Source organism: Plectrocnemia conspersa, unplaced genomic scaffold, assembly GCF_051122295.1.
Source record: "Plectrocnemia conspersa isolate PC_06_02 unplaced genomic scaffold, ASM5112229v1 ptg000011l, whole genome shotgun sequence".
In the NCBI taxonomy this organism is placed as follows: domain Eukaryota; kingdom Metazoa; phylum Arthropoda; class Insecta; order Trichoptera; family Polycentropodidae; genus Plectrocnemia; species Plectrocnemia conspersa.
This window is the reverse complement of record NW_028277175.1, coordinates 6872554-6896797: the sequence shown is the minus strand read 5'-3', so window position 1 is coordinate 6896797 and position 24244 is coordinate 6872554. Positions and strand designations below refer to the sequence as shown.

The 24244-nt window shown below is 33.9% G+C and overlaps 2 protein-coding genes across 6 annotated transcripts; one reads left to right on the top strand and one right to left on the bottom strand.

The window, feature by feature from the left end:
- The first annotated feature begins 5699 nt into the window (after window positions 1–5699).
- Window positions 5700–17626, top strand: Zir (dedicator of cytokinesis). Of its 4 annotated transcripts, none has more exons than XM_088196488.1 (32): window positions 5700–5846; window positions 6005–6080; window positions 6308–6468; window positions 7298–7514; window positions 7747–8081; window positions 8139–8418; window positions 8491–8868; window positions 9129–9309; window positions 9381–9654; window positions 9719–9875; window positions 9950–10138; window positions 10210–10313; window positions 10390–10558; window positions 10620–11228; window positions 11296–11463; window positions 11529–11638; window positions 12370–12551; window positions 12617–12699; window positions 12755–12931; window positions 12996–13122; window positions 13621–13826; window positions 13887–14021; window positions 14371–14523; window positions 14589–14924; window positions 15302–15530; window positions 15599–15728; window positions 15807–15978; window positions 16050–16230; window positions 16338–16531; window positions 16600–16805; window positions 16983–17129; window positions 17194–17626. In XM_088196488.1, exons 1-32 carry the CDS (start codon window positions 5833–5835, stop codon window positions 17231–17233), a joined length of 6120 nt encoding a protein of 2039 aa, XP_088052614.1. In that variant the 5' UTR covers window positions 5700–5832; the 3' UTR covers window positions 17234–17626. The 4 variants fall into 4 exon arrangements, with proteins under 4 accessions (XP_088052614.1, XP_088052613.1, XP_088052612.1 ...); XM_088196487.1 differs by having other exon boundaries at window positions 12984–13122; XM_088196486.1 differs by having other exon boundaries at window positions 5700–5870.
- Window positions 17615–23447, bottom strand: LOC148229274 (chromobox protein homolog 5-like). 2 transcript variants are annotated; one of them, XM_088196508.1, is made up of 4 exons: window positions 23307–23447; window positions 20289–20405; window positions 19933–20194; window positions 17615–18329 (listed from the first exon to the last, which is right to left on the bottom strand). In XM_088196508.1, the coding sequence occupies exons 1-4, from the start codon at window positions 23421–23423 to the stop codon at window positions 18166–18168; spliced, it is 660 nt and encodes a 219-aa protein (XP_088052634.1). In that variant the 5' UTR covers window positions 23424–23447; the 3' UTR covers window positions 17615–18165. The 2 variants fall into 2 exon arrangements, with proteins under 2 accessions (XP_088052634.1, XP_088052635.1); XM_088196509.1 differs by lacking the exon at window positions 20289–20405.
- Window positions 23448–24244: the final 797 nt, after the last annotated feature.

Genomic DNA, 24244 nt, shown 5'->3' with positions numbered 1-24244 from the left:
ATAAATGCTATTATACCAATGTTTGCCTATGATTATTAATTAATTTTTGTTTTTTTAAGCCATCCTGTAAATATGTATATACCGAAATATCTAGGTATATAATTTATATTTACGACGTTTAGATTAATGTCTGAAGTTCACGAGGGCGCATTATTACGACACGGTGACGTCGTCGATTCTTTTTCATATGGTAATTTTGTGGCTTTTGCTATATAGCCATAAAGAAAAAAATGTCGTCCAATATGGCCGATTGAACACAATACCTGGAAATGGGAGCTTTAATGTGGCAATCGATATGATGTACCTATACCAGGGACGATCTGCTACATTCGAATTGAATGTTTATGTATGTATGTACAAATGTATTAGCTTACATCAAAGGGTATAGAATCGAAACATAAAGCAACTCTAGATTGATACTTTTAGATAATTAGTCGAAGGAAAGTTCATTGACATAGGTTTTGGGATTCTGGTTTATAGTTTTCATACAAGTTTTAATCATTAAATTAAATTCAATATTGAGATAGAACAGTAGTATCAATTATGTTTACTAATCATAAAGCTTTAATTGGCATTTGATTATAAAGTGTTAGTTTGTAATTTAATAATTGTTACTAATATTTTGATATATCTTATAATTGTATAATTCACGAACTACAGAAATTGATTTGGAATTTCATTATGGAATTGTGGTTGATTTTTTTTTTCATATTTTCTAATAATAATCTTCTTTAAATACATTTTTTATAATCTTTCTTGTTTTATTTTCTATATAACGTAGAAAGGTCTTGACTCGTTCATATTTTTGGGTCATTCTGTAAATCTACTCTTTCTGGAGAGAACAATGTATATAAATCCTAATCCATGTCCTTCTGATTTACCTCTACAAAATAATCACTATTCACTCTCATCAAAAAATCTCACCATCAATATAAGATTAGAATTATATACTATTTAAATGTAATCTGATCTTCTTAATATCTGAGCCACGAGAAATATAAAAAAGCGTTGATTAAGAGGCAATTTTTAGAAATTGTAATTGCCATATCACGATCATGAGTAACGAACATATCATTTATTCGTATATAACTTGAGATAAAATTTACTTTTATTTTAAGACAAAGATAACTTTTTCTTTTTATAATAGATCGATTACAATGATTAAATATATATGTTACTGAAATATAGATTAAACTATATACGAGGGATATTCGGAAAGTAAAGAGACAAAACTAGTAAAAAATAAGTGACCTTTTATTCAGTTGACTACTAAGGTCCATATGACACAGCAGCAACGTTGTGCTTGCAAAGTATGTTTAAAATAGCTGTAACTATTCCGGCAAATGCAGGTTTCAGTGATCCGAGCAACTGCTCTGAAATTCAGCATCAACATGTTTTCGTTATCACTGATGAACTCATTTAAAAATTCGTTTTAATAGGCAATTAACGATAACGTGTCTAAAATTGAGCATTATACCATCGATAAAATTTACCGCATTGGTTACTGTAAAATAAATCAGTCACAATCGTTGAAATCAATAGATTTGTGAGACCACACAGAACACTCGTTTGTGGGAGATCTTATTCTTAAAACTCGCGTAATTACTCTGACCAAAAGTGATTATTTATCAATAAGGATAAACTAGACAATAGTGCGATTACATAAAGGCTCTCAAAGCTACGAATAGAACTAAAGAGTTCCCCCATAAATAACACCCAAGGCTTCTTCGGTGCATTGAATGAATATTTCTTGGTTACGAAACTGTCAAGGGAAACAATATATAACTAGAAGACAAATAGCGCTGCAAGGCCCAACATTCCCGTTACGTAATTTGATCTCGGAAATATCTATCAAGCAAATGTCACTTTCTAAAGGCGTATACTTATTTCGTTGTTCTAAGAATCGAGTACAACGATTGGCTGGATGATCTCTGCATAACTATGATTGGTCAGCAAGCTTTGCAGCCCTGCATCTGAGACTCCAATGAGAGAAGGCAGTCACTTGGCAGACTCCGGCAGACACTCGAAGAGATCACCAGACGCCCGTCCGCCCGCGGACAATATACTATCATGGGGCTCACATCCTGAAAGGGGCCATACGAAGATTGTAGCAAAGAGAGATCAATCTTCGCTGTACTGTCGCTGCCATGCCACCTACAAGACATCTGAGGATCTTCCACCGACATCATCCCTCCGCCAGCATCTCCACCATTGCTTGGAGAAAACATCTCACCCATCATAGTCTGTCGCAATATGTAATATAATCTAATAAAATTCTCACTAGTTTCCATCTGCGTCTTACTGGCTGCGAAGTCACACCATAGGTTACCAAACCTTAAATATATATTTCCGAGCTAATTAAATACTGAAAATACTGAAAAATAATGATAGCTCTTTTTATTATTATTATTATTATAAGTTTGGTTACGTCGGGTTTTTAATATTCAAGAACCTTCTCGATCTTTTGTTATTTACGCAGTTATCGTGTCACAAAGTTGCGTTTTCAATGCACGCATAAGTCTATTATGTACTTTCAGAATCACACTTTTGTAGAGGGTACACGTTTCGTTACGGCGTTAATCTGCTCTGGTCACATTTTCCTAACAATGGCTATGGAAGCCTTGCAAGGTGAGGCTCTTCGAGCAGTTGTCAGTTTTCTTCAGTTTTGTTTTCTCGATTGAAAAACAGACAGGGGACACCTGTCCACGTGCAATTTGCGTGATATTCGTCTGTCATTAAAAACGTGTTTGACAGATGTCATTGCATAGAATACAAGTGCCCATTTTTCTCTGCCACTAACAAAAAAATACTCCGATTGATTCATAGAATAATATTCTGATAGTGGAATTTGACCGAAAATGTTCTTTATATAAGACGACAATTGAAACTTTCTCTTTCAGCTGCAATAATTTGATCTTTGATTATAGGTACTTTCATGATATAACATATTATTCTTATGAAAACATCATATGATTTATTATTAAGCTTTATAATTTGTAATTAGCGCCAATCTATCAAAAACAGTGTTGCTAACTATATATCTTTCATAACATTAAAATTAGTATAAAAACCTTAAAAAAACATTTATTCAACTTATTTTCAATGTCAGCACGAAAAAACAAAAAAGAGTGGGGATCAATGTAAATTATAGATTAATCAAGCAATTTTCTGTCATGATAATTTTACGGTAAAGGTCAAAGGCGATCTAATTGCAACGATTCACGAAAACATTAGCTTTATTGTACATAATTGTCGTAAATTGTCAGATTAGCTACTATCATATTGATTCTGTACAATATGGGCTTACTACACAGTTTTTAATAACAAGTTTAAAACAAAATAATAAATTAATTGAATATGTAGTGGCACTCCGTTCCAATCCATTGGCCAAGATGTTTGCTAAAAGCCATTTATATGTGGGTTGGTTTTATATTTGTAAGAGACAAAACTATTGACGATATTTAAAACGACTGACAAATATATTATATATTTATAGTTATAATTATTATACCTTTAATTAATTATGAATTAATATTATTTATATAGTATTATTGTAACAATTAATATAGTTTGATTGCAAACAACAGGAGAAATAAAATGTTTTAAAATAAGTTACAATAATATTTTTTAATACAAATAAAAATATTTATTGTTCTCGCAGAAAGTTGTATATCGCTCAGGGCCGGCCCGAGGGGCAGGCAGTACAGGCGATCGCCTGGGGCGCTAGATCTTATGGGGCGCCGTGATACCAAATAAAGGCGCAATATTCACTTAAAATTATCAAACAATATTGTTAAAGAATATAATCTGATATTTTTTTTGTATACACTACTGTGTACTCTTTAGATTATTTCACGCGTAAAAAATCGCGACGAAAATAAAGCTACAAATTCTTAAATACCTACAATCGCAAAAAAGAGTATGGTGTCAAATATATGTAATATTAAATTACTTTAATTTGAATTATATTTTTACGCTCATGTAATGAGTTATTAAAGTATTATTAAGGTGGGGGGGGCGCAAATTTAATTTTTGCCTGGGGCGCTAAATATCCTAGGGCCGGCCCTGATATCGTTAAGCATAACTACTGAAGGTTGCTGTTGACAATCCAGCTATTCTCGAAGAATTCCAGTTTTGGGTTCCAGAAAGTCTTCGAGAATCACAATCGCGTCCTCTTTTGATGACCATTGAGGCTAGGACGTCTGCACTTAACAACTCGCCTATGGCTATCGCCATCCGTCTCCTTAATACGCTGGCATTGCAATTTGATATGTTTAATGTCAGCTACAGCTGGTTTGATGCCCTGCATAGCTGCGTTTTAAAATTTAAGCAAATTGGGTGCGAGTTAGTGATGGTCAGAACAGTGAATACCACGTCTTATTATTTATCATACATTTTTTCCCTTGCATAAATGGCTTAAATGTTCTGACCAACGCTTGTTCACACCTAATCAGTTTAAATTTTAAAACGTATTTATATACCAAAACATTGTCGCTTTCATAGCCATTAGGGCCAAACACATAGCAAATATTCATGACTATTGGTTTCTGAGTGTAGCGTCGATATTCTTAACAAGTACAAGTTTTCTTATTTTTTGATAAAAATTAAACATTTGCTTTATATTTTATTTTAAACACTTCCTATTCTATGATGTGTAACTAGTACACATTTCTTTAAATGATTTAAATATCTATATTAATATAATAAATAACAAGATGGGATTTTATGTATTCCTCCATGCTAATACTACGCATTGAATAAAATAATAATAAGCTCTCATCGGCGCAGCAGAGATATTTTGTCGAAAATCTGGGATAACTTCATAAATTCTGGGATGCATATTTGCAAACAAGTACAGCAGCCTACGCACACACGTTTTGCAGCTCGTTCTCGTTCATTGAGCAGGTAGAAAGAGAGAATTCGGTCGTGTTGTGTACTTTGATGTTGCGGGTGACGTTTGTGTGCAGGGGTACTAAAGTGAACTATCATTTCTGGCTATAATTAAAAAATACTTATTGGGTATGTTTGACTTTTTATTTTGCTGCGATTTTTAAGTTTTGTTTATATTTTCAAAATATATTCCAAGTTTAGAAAAAAAGTAATTGCTGAAAAAATATGGTGAAGGAAGATACATATGATAGTGATGTTGAGTTTGAAATTAACGATCAAATTACGGACACAAGATTTTGTTGAATATTTTAATGGTACGGATTCGAAACCGGTTAATGAGAACGAAGGTGAAGGAAATGAATGATGACATTTCGGGCACAGAAGTTTTTTTAAATATTTGGATGATACGGACTCGGAATTGGCTAATGAGAACGAAGACGCTGTGACGTCATTTAGGGGGAAGGGGCAGGTGGAAATTTTCATCAGGTCAAGTCCAAAATACAAAGCAAACCAACTCATCTCTCAGTGGATAATAAGCGGAAGAAGAAGTATACACTGGTGCAGACCGGTAGCTCTCGGGCAGCCATTTGATTTATTTTATTATCAGCAGTTAAATTTTAATTATTATTAAATGTTGACCTCAACTATAAATAACTAATTTATGTATATTCAGATTCGAAATCACTTATTTTTACATTTGTATATATTACACAGCGCAGTAGCACGCGGATTTATTTGGTACAATAAGGGAAAGGTTAAATTAATTTATTTTATCCTCTTGTAAAGTTTATTTCAATAATGGCAACACTGTATCGGAGGTGTGTCCGTATGATGAGTGATGCATGTAAACACTAGCTGTCATTCGCGGCTCTGCGTGTGGCCGCCGGCATGATTCACCTTAAAATTTCCCATATAAACGTTTGAGAACCACCGATTTAAACCATGGCCGCTCAAAGGTTGTTCTCTCAAAGACTGACCGGGTGAGTCACTGCCTTCTTTGTTTTGACTGTACCTTACTAAAACGTCAGTCAGAAAAATCGATGCACGACAAAACCGAAAACAATTAACAAAGCACATTTATATTATTGCGCAACACTAACAATGTATTTTACAGATCCCAAGGCACCGAAGTTAGGAGAACTGTGTCATTTCAGACCAAATCTGGCAGTATTTCCGGTTGTTCTTCTTCAGTATGTATACAAATAACTGTTAAAAGTAAGATGACCAGACGTTCTCCTTAAAAAAAATGTTTAATGAGCAAAATTTAACTTTTTTTAGCTCCTCTAGCAATCTATTCTATTGAAACAAAAAAATCCGAGATGGCATTTTTATTTTTAGTGCCCTTTATTTCAAAAACCTGGTCATTTTAGCTAAAGTAACCTTTAGCAATTGTCATTTGCGCAATTTTCAATTACAGGTATCGCTGAACGACATGGTAGATCCGCCAGATTGGGAAGAACTCTCCAGCCGGTTAATCATGGATAGAGATCCTTTAGCTTATCCATTGAATGATGTCAGCGTATCGATTGTTCCGAGGAAAATTAGGACCATAAAACATGTAATGCCCGAAGAAGATCTGTATGTATTATTTTATCTTTATCTTTGTCAAAATTGTGGGCCATTCTAAAAATAAACATTAAATTTTCAACCCATGGAAGACTGAAATATAATTTTATATATGATAATTGACATAGTTTGGTGGTGCCCCTAGTGTTCTAACCAAATTTTATTCGGAACCATTTCTTTTATTGCTTGTTCAGAGAAATGCATTAAAACATCTGATAAGCTACATTTATATCACACTAATGTTAAATTATACTTCAGTTTATATTCAATGTGGATACACTACATTCTTCGTGAATATAAAATCAACACCAGCATTTTTTTATCTTATTTATATCGAGTTTCAAGATATTTATTCTCTTTGTAAATATTTTTTTAAGCTAGAAATAAAACAAATTTCAAGATTTTTATCTTATGCGACCCACAGATTGAAAACCACTGATAAAATAATTTTAACATATGTACCAATACAATTCAGAACATTTGATACATTTTTGTTTTTTAATTCAAAAGTTATCATATTTTTTTATTATATCTTTGTTGCACAAAGTTCTCGCGAAACAGACGGTTAATACAAAAAGGTAGTAAAACAAATCAAAGCAATTAAACGTTGAGAATCATTGATTTTTATCTACATTTTACTTTAAATACAATATAAAATAATAATAAATAAATAATTATGGAAAAATATGTAAAATTAACACACTCTCCTAACAAATGTGTATAAATTTACTCACTGCTCAAAGGGTTAAGAATTACACAAATTTTTTAATGGTTCCTCATTAAATGGCCAAAGCTAAACATTCCTTATACTGTTTTACTTAACAATTATAACGTTTTCCAGTTGCGATGTTCCGTTACACGTACGAGAATGTGTTCGGTGTCACACATCAGATTGGGTGGCGGTGGACTATCATTACCGTTCTTTCTCCGGCTCTTACTATTCCCGCGAGAAGATCATTGAACGGCAATCTTTGCTTCAGAATGTCCCCAAGCAAGATTACGAGATTGATATGGAGCCTCAAAACATTACAACACCAAGCGATGAAACAACACTGCAGGTATACATTTAAGTGTGTGATTTAACAGGGAATTATATTAAACGATACGTGCATTTAAATAAATACTTTGTTCCATAAAACAAATTGCTTGTGCATTTATGTAAGGTGAATCTTCAGTATTTTTCTTTGGAAAAGGATTCGTTGCAGAGAATTATTCATGGAGTACAAACAATTTGTTTTATGGAACAATTATTTTATATATTGCTCATTTAAATGCGATTTTTAATTCAAGGGTTACTCTCAACCGTCCAGTGGCCGTCAATCCGTCGCCTCAATCTCATCAGCATCTTCGGGCAACGATACATTAACACCTCGCGGATCTTGGGCCAGTTTAGATCTTCGCAGCTCGTCTTCAGATCCGCTTTTGCCAGACCTACTCGAAAGACGACCGCCCGAGCAATTGGATCAGCTCAATGAGACTAAACGCATGGAGGGAAGAAAGGGCGGCCTATTAGGATTATTCTCGTCTTATATGGACGACGAAGAAGCGATTGAGAGACGAATACATTCCGAGCAACCCGCTGAAGTAATCGGACATCGTATTTTAGTCACGTGCCTTGATTTAAGGTTGTTAAAAATATTATATGTATTTTCGACACAATATAATTTTGTGTTTATTTACAGACTTGAACCTGAAGTTGAACCAATTTTTGCATCTATGGCTCTCTATGACGCCAAGGAGAAGAAGAAGATTTCGGAAAACTTTTACTTTGATATGAATTCTGATAGTATTAAGCAGATGTTAAGCTCGCACATAACGCATTGTGATATAACGACGCTAAGTCGTAGCGCCGTTTTTGATATAACTCATCCTACGCCTGATATATTCTTAGTGATTCGCTTGGAGAAAGTTTTGCAGGGTGATATAACCGAGTGCATCGAGCCTTATATAAAAGACGATAAAGTAAATGTCTATTTTTTGTTTTAATGTAATATATAATAGATTATTTGATCTAAATAATTTTTGTATTTGCAGAATAGAGATAAGTTAAAAGCCGGAGCTTTAGCGGCTTGCGAAAGACTCGGAAAATATAGAATGCCTTTTGCGTGGACTGCAATTTATTTGATGAACATCCTAACCGGACAAAACAGCCTCGATCGAGATTCTACTTTGAGCACTGATAAAGATTCTTTAGTGTCTTCGCAAAGCAATAGTTTAGACCGTAAATCGTCAGCTAGTAGTTTGGAGCATTTTAGGCGTCAAGCAACAGGAGGATCGCTCACAAGACGCGGCTCTTTAGAGAGAAGGGCTCATATTCAGCATCCCATATTAGCATCTGGATCTGAAGAATTAGGCAACGCTTTGGATACCTTCAAATCCATCAAAATAACCGTCACAAATTTCTTTAAACAGGTATGTAATGATACAGTTATTACTTCATATCATATTTAAGCAACTAATTCCCAATTACATTGTCTTCGTCAAGAAGTAATAGTAAATTGAATAGTAAATAACTCACAATGACAATTAAGAGTAATTAATGCTACTCTCATTGTCAATGTTATGTCTCAAAATCATAGGCGGAGCATCCAAGATACTTATATGTTCTATCAAATGAAAATAATTCAACGTTAAAGGATACAATATAACTTTAAGATGTATTTTAATTGCAGGAAGGTGATAGAATGCGAGACGAAGACTTGTACAAGTTCCTTCAAGATTTGAAACGTCCGAGTGGTCAAACAAAGAAGTTGAAATCAATCCCAGGAAATCTGGTCTTGGAAATAACACCATGTCCTGACGAGCTTCCAAACGGCTTAACGTCTGAATTAGCAAAATTCAATCCTTACACAGGTTCTTAAAAATATGATTGAAAAATTGTATATTAATTTAAATAGACGTTTTAATAAATTGTATGATTTCAGACGATAATAGTAGACCTTTTAAAGAAAGTCTAGCATTCCCACTCTTCCCGATATTAGTGCCTCATTATCAGTACAGAAACCTTCTGTTTGTATTCCCGAAAGAACTAAACTTCACAGCGTTCTCTTCGAGAACGGGATCGGCCAGAAATATTGCAGTCCGTATCCAATTGATGGCCGGAGAAGATCAATCAAACGCTTTAAATTCGATATTCGGAAGAAGCTCGTGTCCGGAGTTTACTTCTGAAGCATATACGACAGTCACATACCATAACAAGTATATAAGATACGAGTATAAAATATATTTTGATATGAAATAATTTATTTTTAATTTATTTTAGATGTCCGTCATTTTACGACGAGATAAAATTCAAGTTACCGGCCAATCTCAGCGATCACCATCATTTGCTGTTCACGTTCTATCATATATCGTGTCAGAAGAAACCCGTCACTGCTCCGGAGTTGGAGAAGACCGTAGAAACGCCAGTTGGATATACCGTAATGAATATATCTTAATAAGTTTATAGTCGATGTTCTGAATGATATATTAATATTATTTTTATACTTTACAGTGGCTGCCGATGTGTCGATCTAGTCGTCTCTCATCCGGTGAATATAATTTGCCTGTGATGCTAGAGCCTCCACCGCCAAACTATTCATACATATTCCCGGAAGTCTTACTCCCTGGCACAAGGTGGATCGATAACCACAAGCCTATCTTCACTGTGACTCTCGATCCACATTCTTCGGTTCATACTATGGTATTAATTTTAGTTTATTTATTATTTTAAAATACAATAATTTAACTAAAATAATATTTTTTACAATGCAGGACTCTCAGATGGAGAGATTTTTAACTGCTTGTGAAGCTGTCCAATGTGGAACGATTCCGCCTCATATCGGTATATCTAAAATGGAAGCCGAACTAAGGAATAGGTATAGAATTTGATTTAATCTATAGCTTAATAGATACAATATAATTTTATTAATCAAAATCAATCTTATATTGTAGTATAATGGAACTGCCGAACAGCGTAATCGAACCAATGGTTAAGAGCTTACCGGTGATTTTGGATAAGCTCATTCTGTTGTTAGTGATGCCTCCGTTTTTGAACGGCCAACAGCTGAACATAGCTCAAGACATATTCTATTGCATGACGCATATATTCACAAATATAACCGTAAGTATTATATTGAATATTATTCTCCAAGATCCGTAATATAAAACTATACGTCTTTCAGAACATGAACGAATGCAGCACTTGCGATTTCCACGGCCGCAGTTCGCTTCTCGGCTCTTACGTACAATACCAATGCCTGATACCTCGACCCCATAAACCGACAATGTCTAGTCGTCACAGTTCTCACATCACCGGAGACGTATTCGACTGGTGCGCGAATTTCGCACACTCCGGATCCTCAAACGCTCAAGTGTCAATGTGTAAGGTGTTGCACGAAGAGCTATCGTTGCAGTGGGTAGTTGCGAGCGGAGTCACCCGAGATTCAGCCATGCAAAACTCTTGGACGCTCTTCGAACTGATGATCAAATCGATGGTTGAACAGTTGGGATGCAATGGAACGCTGGATGCACCGAGGAAGACCAGATTTTCTGAGCAGTATATGGACGATATTACGAATTTGGTTAGCAGCGTGACTACCGAGATCATATCGCGATATACTAAAGATCCGAGATTGGCACAGTCGCTGAATAATAGTTTGGCTTTCTTCTTGTTTGATTTGATCAGCATCATGGATAGAGGATTCGTGTTTGGTCTGATTAAGACCTATTATAAGCAGATGTCAGCGAAAATTGCTTCGCTGCCGGATGCTGTGCCTTTAATGCAATACAGGGTATTTGCATACTTAAGTTTTGTAATGAAAAAAAAGCAGCGATCTATAATATAAGTATTTTTTTTAGGTGGCGTTCTTGAGGATTATTTGTTCTCATGAACATTATATACCATTGAATCTTCCATATGGTACGCCATATACGAGTCCAATGAATCCTTCTAGTCCTTCGCCTTCCACGCATTCATCACATTCGACTCATTCTACACATAGTCATTCATCAAACGTCTCTTATCAGGTATTTTTAAATACTTAAAATTTATTATGAACATATGTATATATATTTTTATTTATAAATTTTAGTTAAGCAGTGGCGATAAAGGATGTTACGCTGAACTAAGCACGGAATTCAGACATCAGCATTTCATAGTCGGTTTACTGCTGACTGAACTCGCCGCTATCTTAGATGTTCAGTAAGTAATATATATATATGTATATATAAGGAAACCGAAAAGTAATCAAAATTTTTGTTTGCTTACGAAAAATATTTATTTATCAAAAATTCTTTAATACTTATCACTATCTATCACTTTTGTCAGCTTATAGGCAATTTTTCGATACCATTTTTGAAAAAAGATTCGTTTTCCGTTAATACTGTTAAAAAAAATACGGGTATTGTAAAATTAAGGTGTATTTTTTTCGTCGCCCCAACAAGTGCATAATGGCGAACTTCAAACCCAACACGTGCGCGCGACCTTTTTTTTGTTCTATTCATAGAAAGCAATATTGAGGACATTTAAAAATTAGAAGCTTGTAAATAAAACACTTTCTTAACAAAATTATTTTGACATAATTTCACCTGTATTTTTAATAAATTCTTGTATTCTGCCTAACATCAATAAATACAGATTTCCAATTATTTTAAGATCGATCTCCTCTTCCTACACTTCCATGATGTTTCGTCAGCTCGGACAAATTTTTTGATAATTTTTTTCTTAATTGTTGTTTTATGATTGCCTATAAATTCTCAATTGGGTTCAGGTCGTGGTTGTTTCCTGTCCATGTTAATGCGATTCCCGTTAACTCTTTGAATATAAGAATATAATTGTGGAAGAATACCTTATATGATTTTAATTACTTTTCAGTCCTCCTAAATATAAGATTATTTTATAAACCTTTGATTATATTATTTGCTTATTCACAGGAATCAAACACTTCAAAACAAAGCGATATGTTCGGTGTTGAGTTTATTGACATCTCATGATTCTGACAGTCGTTTCTCGCAACCAGAAGTCAAGGCTCGAGTTGCAGCATTATACATTCCATTGCTGACGATCGTAATGGATGCATATCCTCAACTTTATAAAGGATTTCTGCAAGGAAAAGGTTAGTTAGAAACATAGTATTTTTTATGGAACTGAATTAGAAATCACATCTATTGCCTTTCATAGATCGTTTACAATTGGGCGAAGATTACACTAATAACTCATCATTCTCCGGTCTCGTTCCACCCGATGCTTACGAGTATAAAAAGGTTAGTTAGATGCTTTATATTTCATCTATCGTATACTGATATAATCTTTTCAAAGGCGTCCAGAGCAAACCTCAACAACGAATCGACCAAAAATTTGCTCATGTGTTTCGTATGGGTGCTGAAGAGCGTCGACAAAGTCGCCATAACCAAATGGTGCGGAGAGCAGACGCCCTCAAAAGTCTATACGCTTTTAGAAGTACTCAGTTTGTGCTTCGCTTGCTTCGAATATAAGGTAACTAGCATATAAAATATACATACAATAACTGACTATTAATAACTGAAAGTTGAACCATCAGGGGAAAAAAGACGTTCAGAATACGGTCCCGCCAGTTTTTCGTAAGACTTCCGATATCAAATCTAAATTGGAAGATGTCATATTGGGACAGGGTTCAGCACGCAACGAGTTGATGATGAGACGTAAAGGTAATAATATTATTAATCTAATGATTTTTAATAATTTACTTAGCTAATATAGCTAATTGTTTATACACTAAACACGTATTTTTTAATGCACAAAGGTGTTTCTTCATTCCATTAAGGAAACCTGCTACATTTTTATTTTTGCGGATGGTTCTAGGAATATACAAATTCACACCTCCATACAATATTCCCCTGGCCGTACTCATTTTTTTATACCTAACTATCCTTAAATTATATCTATTTCTAGTATTAAATATATGTACATCTTTATTTATTATTTAAATAGTCTAGTAACATATTATTTTCTAACTTATATATAAATACTAAAACATTTATCTTCAATATTTCATAAATATCCAACCATTCTAATCTTTTAGTAAATCTATTTTTATTTAAAACTACTCTTATTTCCCTATTTTTTTATTTTTTGCAACATCGTCGTATCTAATTTATTAAGCATATATAATAGTTTTATCTATTACAACTTAATTTTGTGATCAGGCTGCCATAGTACTCCGACGAGTGGTACTAGAGAACGTTGGAGAAAAGAACTCACGAGGGCCGGAAGTACGGCTTCTTCGCTCACAGTTCCTGGGAGTATTGTACAATATGGTAACCAAACTATGCTTCCATCGAGTCATCTTGAAGGTGCTCTAGCCGCCGATATATCACTGACTGTCCTTCATACTTTGGAAACTATCGTACAGGTTTGCAATCAGTGGGCTTATAAATTATATATGCTTTTTATTATAATAAATCATTTATAGGTTGCATCAGCTTGGGACTCTCACCATAGCATATTTGGATTTGTGCTGAGAGTATTACTTCTTGGTTTGGCTAAGAATCAAAGCACAAATGTACTTCAACATATGTTTGCAACACAAAGATCTTTAGTTTTCAAGGTATGATTATAATATGTTATGCTGAAAGATTTTTGCATTATCAAAAAAAAAAATTGAATTTTTAAAAATGTGCGAAAGTAGAATGTGCAAAAGTCGAGGGCCGCCTACATTCATAAATCTATATTAGAGTTAATAACTATATTCTATCTAACATATCTTTATAATTAATAAATATACATTTAGTTGTAGATTATTTTTTAACCATCTTTGTATTATACTTAATTCATTATTTAAGTTATCTACAACTATTATGACCTATGCAATAAATTAAAATGTCGTCTGAAAACAGATTTATTATAATATTATTATTTAAAAATACATGTTATACTAAAAATAATATTTCCAATAGTTTCATTGGTTGGTCTTTGACTCTGAGACCGAACAATGCGGAGAACTGTGTCTGGTGCTTCTCAGTCACTGTGGAGCTCTTTGCGGCGCGGTTCGTGCACACGCAGCAGCCACTCTTTACTTGTTGATGCGTCAGAATTATGAAATCGGAAACGTTAGTCTCAATCCCTTATTCTGAACCATTATAATTCAGAAGTATAATAATTATTTATTCCGCAGAACTTTGCTAGAGTGAAGATGCAAGTGACAATGTCACTTAGCTCTCTGGTTGGCACAAGTTCAACATTCAGCGAGGATTCGTTAAGGCGAGCGTTGAAAACTATACTGATGTACGCCGAACAAGATACGGACTTGCAAGACACTTCGTTCCCGGATCAAGTCAAAGATTTGGTGTTGAATCTCCACATGATCTTATCAGACACAGTCAAGATGAAAGAGTTCCAAGAGGATCCGGAAATGCTGTTGGATCTGATGCATCGTATAGCTAAAGGCTATCAGAATAGTCCAGATCTTCGCTTGACGTGGTTGGCTAACATGGCCCAAAAACATATGGAGGTAATATATGATTTGTTTCCCTGATTATATACTGAGCTATCTATTCTCTTTCCTTCTTAATTTCATTTACTAATAGAATATTATTACATAAGCATTTCTTCAATGGTAACTAAGATTTCTTTCACTCTCTACTAATATTTATATAAATATATAAAATTAAATGTATATTTATTATTTTATATAAATTATTACACCCTTTGTCCGATCTAAATAAAATTTTAGATAGCTACTCTTTAGGACCTTGCTTAAATCATAGGCACTCACCCACCTCTCCACATTGATTATATTATGAACACAATATTTTAAAAATTGTTCAGTTGTACTTTTTAAGACCTTGTTACTTGAACATAAGCCTTCACATTACATTATGTTTGCAGCGAAACAATCACACCGAAGCCGGAATGTGCTTAGTGCACAGTGCGGCTTTGGTAGCTGAATATTTGGTGCTGTTGGGTAACGGAGGAAATGCTATACACGGAGGAGCTGTAGCACTGCAGAATATAACTCCGAACGCTCTTCAAGAGAGCGCCGTATCTGACGACGTTCTTGCACCGCGTAATGAGGGAATATGTCTTGGAAAAGATTTTACAGAGCAGGGACTCCAAGGTACACCTCACAACGATACAGCGCACAGTATATTTGATTGATCTAATTCATGTCTTATGAACATACAGGACTGTTGGATCACGCTGCTAACTGCTTCCAAACTGCCGGAATGTACGAGGCTATGAATTACGTTTATAAAGTATTACTTCCGATCGCCGAAACCAATCGGGATTATAAGAAACTTGCAAATATTCATGGGTGTGTTATCTTTATCTTCTTATTATACAATATTGCATCTGCATCGCCATAATAATGCATATTATTTGCCATTCACAGTAAATTATATGACGCGTTCACTAAAATTGAACAATTGAGTGGCAAAAGAGTATTCGGTACGTATTTCCGCGTCGGATTCTACGGTTCGAAGTTTGGTGATCTGAATGGTGAAGAGTTCATTTATAAAGAACCAACGTTGACCAAATTGCCTGAGATATTCAGTCGCTTAGAGGTGAGAAGCTAATACATGTATATTTCAGACTTAACGGGGGTTGAATTCAATTTTTACGTATGCCGTTGCAGAACTTTTACAGTCAAAGATTCGGCTCTGAAAACATCATTATTATAAAAGACTCCAACACTGTCGACACGGCCACATTGGATCCGGATAAGGCTTACATTCAGATAACTTACGTCGAACCGTACTTTGAGTCCTATGAGCTACGATACAAGCAGACGCATTTTGAGAAGAATTTTAATATAAGTGAGTTAATGCTTGGCTAAAAATTGACCATGAGAGAAGCATTCATCTCTTATTAAATTCTAGAAATTAGTTTGAAGGGTTTTTTAATAATAATTTTATATTCATAGAACGCTTCATTTACGCCACACCATTTACAACAAGCGGTCGAGCTCATGGGGAATTAATTGAGCAGTGCAAACGTAAAACAATCTTGACGACGGCGCATCATTTCCCATATGTTAAAACGAGGATACATGTTGTGAATCGTACTCAGATTATATTGTCTCCGATTGAGGTCGCCATTGAAGATATCCAGAAAAAGGTTTGCTGAATCAAATAATAAAAATTAATAATTTCCAATATTATTTGCTAATTACAAAATAAATGCAGATCATTGAGCTAGCGGCAGCTACAAATCAAGAACCAGCTGATACGAAGATACTCCAGATGGTCGTTCAAGGATGTATCGGCACAACAGTGAATCAAGGACCGATGGAAATGGCTCTTGTGTTTTTATCGGGAGTCGCTGATGGTACACAGCTACCGACAAAGCTGACGAATAAGCTCAGATTGTGCTTTAAAGATTTTTCGAAAAAGTAAGTCTCGCTCAAGCATTTGAATTTGAGTAGTTTCATATCGTACTAATGAAATTTATAAAACTATTTACTTACCATAATATCTTAATTTGTAAAACAATTTGCCAAAACATATTAATTTAATCAAAATAAATTGTTATAGCTTGTTATAAAACACAAAATCTATTTCAATTACAGATGTTGTGATGCTCTCAAGAAAAACAAGAATCTCATTGGTCCGGATCAGCGCGAATATCAAAAGGAACTAGAGAGGAACTACCAAAGATTCACCGAAAGACTGGCGCCGCTCATCCAGATGACTCCTGGACACGTGTCTCAGTTATGGTGTGTATTTGTATATATGTACTTATAAATTTAGTAGTAATATTAATAATTATTTAATTTTCAGTAATGGAATACCTAAAACGGAGAGGAAGTTTCACAATTAATTGATTTCGTCTATTTTCGACAATCAACTAATATATTATTATTAACATATTACTAATCTGCTTTCATAGTCATAGTATTTTTAAAGCATTTTTATATAATCATACATTCTAAAATGTACCTACAAGAATAGAAATTAGCTAGTAAGAAGAAAGAAGATCAAGACGTGTACTAGTATATTTTTTGATTTGCTATGGTATTCACGATACTGTGATATTGAGTGCATAATGTAATCGTTAAATAAACCAAAGACATAATCGAACAAATATAATTTATTATAAACTTTATTTTAATTTAACGCTTCTGTTGCAATATTTAGTATTAAGATTATAATTATCAATATTCATATCGAATTGTATGAGTAACAATAATAATAAAACACCTTTTCAACTAAAGTCGTTTATTAATCTTACGTCACATAAAATGTACATTTTACTGTAGTTACAGAGGAACTCTTATAAATAATTAAACTTAACCTGAATGTATTTTATTTTTCGAGGAAAAAAAAACAATACAACTGAAAAAATCTAATTATGAAAACAATTATCGTTGATAAAATGGCATTGTACATTTTACTGTAGTTGCAAATGAACTATAAATAATTAAAATTAACAGTTATTTTTTTAACGAACACAAAAATTATATGATAAAAGAGATTGAGTATTTAAATTAAAAATAATCTGAAAATGTAAAAAATTAAAACTTTGAAAATTAAAAGAAAATGGCATTGTTGTCGTAACCTTGAGTTATTATAACGAAGCTCTCCATTTGCGTTGAAAATTGTCGTAATACATATATATATATATATATATATAGTATTTATTCAAATTTGGATTCTATGAGAGAATTTATATAAAATTCTTGTGCGACAATCGTTTTAATGCCAATGATTAGTAGTTAAAAATATATATATATATAGAGTATATATCACAATTTATTCTTGCTCGGATTGGGAGTGCCATGTTAATCTTTCTTCGTAGAACGCGATCACCTCTTGAGGGCATTTTAAGTTTGCAACTTTAGCTGGAACAAGATCGGCTTCTTCAGATCCAGACCATTTGATTAAGAACATCAGTTGGCCGCTCGCATCAGATGCACCTGAAACAATATTTATTTAATGAAAATTAAACATACTACTTAAAATTATTAAGTTAATTTAGCAACTAAAAAACTAATGTCAACTAGAATTTGATATGTAAACTATTTTTTATATTAATTTGACATTTGGCTGTTTAGTTGCTGCATATTTATCAATTGAAATAACGTTCTGTGGAAGCATTAGGTAAAACAAACATATATACTAAAAAATATAAGAATATTTGAGGTTATAAAAATATCGCTACCGACTACTTATTATTTTGGATTAACCAGCTTTCTTTTCAAAAATATGAGATGAAAAAACAATTCAACATTTTCATCATTATTCTCACTGTAAGAATGCATTTTTGTTATAAAATAGTAATATAACTTTTGAATTAAACGGAATTAAAAAACAAAAATTTATCAATGTTCTGCATGTTATTGGTTCATATGTTAAAATTATTTTATCAGTGGTATTCAATCTGTGGGTTGCATAAAATAATAATTAATATCATAAACTTTGCTTTATTCTACTTTATTTTATCTCTACTTTAAAAAAACATATAATAATTAATTATGTGAATAAAATGAACCATATAAATTATATTTCGGTCTTTCATGGGTTAAAAATTTTATGCTTATAGCTGTCAGCTTTAAAAATAATTTACTAATGCTCTTGTTTATACATAGCTCTATGATTGTCCCTCACAGGAAAGTCAGCCAGGGCAATAAAAATAATTATGCATTGAAATATATTTTTTCTTAAAGTACAAACATTCATTCATAGACTGCAGCAAAAGCCGCTTTAGTTTTTGCCAGTAGATACTACTGGACTCATTAAAAGTCAGCAATCATAAAAGGTAGTAGAAGGAGCTGGTAGATACTACCCAGCCCGTTGGTTAAATGTTAACACTTAACCGGCGGGTCAGGTAGTATTTACCGATTTCGTCCACTGATGGTAACTGATGAGACCGGTAATAACTACCTTTTACGATTTCTAACGTTTAACGACGGGGTCCAGTTGTTTCTACCCACAAAAACTAAAGTGTTTTGTGATGACATCTATGAATGAAGGTTTGTACTACAAGAAAAAAAAAGTATTCCAAGGCAAAAATATTTTTATTGTCGCCACAACTTCACATGTGAGGGACAATCAAAGAACTCTTTGCATCAACAAGCTAAATTAATAAAACACGATCGTAAATTATTTTTAAAGCTTTGCATAACAAATTTAACCCATAGAAGACCGAAATATAATTTATATATAATTCACTTAGTTCATTTTATTTACATAATTAATTATTATCTATTTTTTTAAACTAGAGATATAATAAAGTAGAATAAAGCAAATTTTACGACATAAATTATTATTTTATGCAACCCAGATTGAAAACCACTGATAAAATAATTTTAACGTATGAATCAATACAATGCAGAACATTTGATAAAAAAGTCATCATATCTTTTTGTTATAAATCTGTGTTGCGCAAAGTTCTCACGATACAGACCATTTTCGCAGATCATGCAGGAAAAAAACGACTCGTCGGTTAAGTGTTAAGATGTGAATATTTTATTATTGAATTGAGTTTTCTTTCAAGTCGGGGATATTGATGATTCTTACCAATAATTTTTTCAGCTTTTAAATTCCGTTCAAAGCCAGTTTTAGTCTTGTCACTGCTGTCCTTCTTATCCTTCTTGATCTCTGGCTCGTCCTTCGATTTCTCCTTACTCTCCTTCTTCTTCTTATCGTCCTTAGTCACCTTCTTCTTGTCCTTGTCGTCGTCGGAAGATGACTCCACGGTTTTTCTCTTCCTAGAGCTCGTCTCCGAGGTTTCTTTCCTCTTTTCGCTCACCTTCTCTTCCTTCTTATCGTGTTTTTTATTCTGCAAAAAAAATAATTAGCACATCAAAGACTAATATATAAGACGATATAGCAATATAAAAAACGAGCGATATACGAAAATTTTGATTACTAACATCCTTACTATGCTTCTCCTCAAACACTTTAATCAGGCCTTCGCAATCTAAATTGTCGCTGGGTTCCCATGTACTTTCCGACTCCGGATAGCCCTTCCATTTTAACAAGTATTGAACCTTGATAGAACAAAAAAAAAAGCGTTTAATATATATAGTTAAATACTGTCATTAAAACGAGGTAATCATATAATAGAGTGAAGATAATAACTCATATATTTGTTTATACCTACAGTAATCCCTTGACACGTAATAAAGAATATAAAAGTTTGTAACGTGGCTATGAAGCTTGGCTCAAATAATTGTGAGAACTATAATCAAAGACAAAGCTAATTCTTACAGGGGTGAAAAATACCGTTATACAAAAACACCATGCAGCAAATGCGACTTGTTTCTGAAACAAGTGATAAGCAAGTTACAATAAAAATTGATTTGTTGATCAAAATTTATTTTAGGCAACAAAGCAAAGATGATTCTTCAAATGTATGTATGAAGAAGGTTTAAGATTTAACAGATTCAAACAGCATTGATCTTTTGCTCGTTTGAAGGTATGAAACTAAACAATGAGTACATCCAATACTTGAATATTCACGGCAATATGTGTATTGATAGAGACCTTAAATGCACATCCACAGTTTCAATTTGATTGAGTCAATGCTGCGCTACCTCTGTTTTTGTCATGTTTTAAGAGCAGAATATCAAATAAATGTGCTCTAAAATTTAAAACAAACATCGTCAACGATAAAAATGCGAAAGTTATGTGGGATGTGATGGTAAAAACCGTTGTAATCAATACATATGAATAGGCATTTTGCACATTATGCAAAGCTGGAGCAAAAAGCCATTGCAAAATTTGTAAGATTAGCAGTCAAATCACAAATTATAATCTCGAAACCAGACTGCAGAAAGTAAGAAATGAATGGTAAAAAGAAAATTCTCTTTATCTGAAAAATGAGCAGCACAGTGAGAAACGCGCCTTCAATCAGACCTTCGAATGTCTTAGAATACCTTCGAATGTCTTAGAATATCTTCGAAAAAGGGTTCAGTGATGAGTCCATAAGGATTTTATCGATGATTCGGTACGACGCCATATTTTATTTATTAGAAATTTAACCATCATGATTTGACAGGTTACCCTAGTTTAGATATTTACGCATTCCATTTACATGCTATCCATACGTTCATATTCATGCTTATGCTTATTTTTACTCAGACAGGAAGTTTAATGTTTGAAAACTAACACAAGAATAAAATGAGCCGAAAATTTGCATTTGTGCGAATACTCTGAAACACTCTGGTCATAAGCATATAATTTTAAGTATTTTGATTATGTCATTGCGGTGCATTGAGGTAAACGGCAAGTGGCCACTTGACAAGGTTTATCGAATTTTAGAATCAATCGACTTTGAAATCCATGGAAATCCAAATAAAAGGTTAGTAAGAACAATGTTGCTGGTCAACTAAAGCCCACTGACAGTGATTTTGGATAGGGCCTTTTAACAGAAAAGTGAGACCAAGGGCAACTGATCCATAAAATGATTTTTAAAACATTTTTTGGGCTTTCACTAGAGATTAAATAATTCTGGACTTGCTGCAAAGCAATAATACAATATTAGGATATTTAATTTTGATCATTTAATGGTGACCAAGAAAAGACAACATCAGTGTAAATAATTTTATTTGCCGAATGAGTCTTTAACCACTTTACATGAGCTCCTGCATGAGTGTGGGAATTCAGAAATATCCATTAGTGGATCTAAATGTGGACCCATATATAACTGTGATTGTATTTGTCATTATACTATGGGGGGAATCGAACATTTTATTACAAGTAAAAAAAGGGTAATTTTTTTAAGCTGTGGAAGTCATAAATTAGACAAATACAAGGTGTGTTATTCACATTTTTTTCCTCTTGAAGTATTTCTCAATTGCAGCAGAATAATCACAGAACCGATGTAGATGTAACATTACACCCCAAACTCCCACGATGCGGTCAGTGTGCAGCGGATATCAGCTGTCTCTAAAGATCGGTCGACGAGGAATAACCACTTGCCGACCGACCCGTTGCAGAACTTTGTCTTTTTCCTTTGAGTCAAAGATTAACTGATTATGTTAGTAATGTGGGTACTTTCCTGTTATCGTTTGTTAATACATTTTATTTAACAAAACAGAAGCGGTACAATTCCTACAAGAATCTGTTTTGTGAATGAGAAATTTCTCACTCACTCGCTGACGCTTTTGCTACATAAATGTTTTAAAATTTAAACGGATTATAACAGTGCAACCAATCTATTTAAAAATGTAAATTATAATCGTATATGATAACAGGAACGTGGCATAATGTGATTTCGATTCCTTATTGGTGTGGAAGCTCAGCTCATTATTAAGTTTATTTTGATTTAATTTTACTCAAGAATAATTGGGCATGTATTATAGATCTTCCCCTGAACCTTCATTGGATATTTATCACCGACATATTTTGGCGATTCGAAGGCAGTTGTCAATGGTCAATCGTTGGTCCCCATATTTTTTACAGATTCCCCCCTCCTTTTATAGATATAATTACTTCAGCAGGTGGCAAAGGAATGGCAACTGGTCTTCTAAGGATCAGAATTATTTTTGTACACCAGTCATAAAAATACATGAAATTTATAAATTTATTACATCGATCGAAGTGACCGTTGGTCGAGAAGTAATCGGGTTCGGACGAAGCAACCTACGACGCATCTTCGGGGGTTTGCTATACCATAGATATACGGAGAAAGTAACCGAGTACAGAGCGGGGAGATGGCTGTGGCGTACGTCGTTATACTAAAACAAAATGGTCGCACATGCAACAAAAACGTTCATTCCCCACACTCGCATTCATTATTGCGCTAATTAGGCACCGACATAGCCTTCGAAAGATCGCGTCGCGTCGATTTATGCAAGCGCGACAATCTTGTGAGAGAAAAATGCGTTTTTTCGGCGGCGAAAAATTGGGGCGTCGGGTCGGCCGCCGGCGACGCCGCAGAATCTCACCTTGCCCTTGACGGTCCTTTTCTCGAGAACCTTCTCTACGACGTACTCCTCCTCGGAGGGCGCTCCGCTGCCGCTGGAGCTGCGGCTTCGGCTTCGGCGTTCCTCGCGGCGACCCATTGCTTGACACGACAGGACAATAATGGCGGAACAACCGCCGCCAAACGCAATAGACAACGCCGCCGTTCAAACTTTCGAGCTTAACGCCGCGTTTTTCGGCCATATCAGCAAACGTATTTTGAGCAAAAAATAACATTGTACATAAAATATATTCACAATAACATTTATTTATATTAGCACAACCTTTTCAAATAATTTTGAGATCATTTGTATTTTAATGAGTGCAAATAATTTGTAATTGTTTTCCCTCTTAAAAAAAAAATTCAATCGATAATGAATAAATAAACCTTACATGTATTAAATAAAGGGGCAAAAAAGTATTTTATTTATGAAATTTGTGACTTTTTATACATATTTGTCAACGTTAGCTGTAATAATACTTTTTTCTCGAACGTGCTCGAAGGATCAATAAATAGGCTGCTTTTGCTACTTGTATTTTATTCCACATAGTAGTTGTTTAACACGTTCATTTCAAAAATATTCTTGGGTACAATAGTATCAGATATGTTAAATACACAATACTGATTTATAACCATTTTCATTGTTTGCAAGTAATAGTACAAGGAGGTCTGAGCGAGAGTTCTCGCTTGAATCGGGCTAAACATCCCTTGGCTATAACAAATCTTGTAATGGTAAATCAAAACAACTTACGTCACTCGATTTTGTAACTTTTGCAACATCTTATTAAATTCCCATTTACAGTAAAACCCCGTTAAAGTTGTTTCAGTATTGGCGGTATTGATATTCCCCGAAATCGAGCACGATTTTGTTGCTTTAATAGTCTCGTGTAGCTCGCGGCGCGTTCAAGTGCGAACGCATGA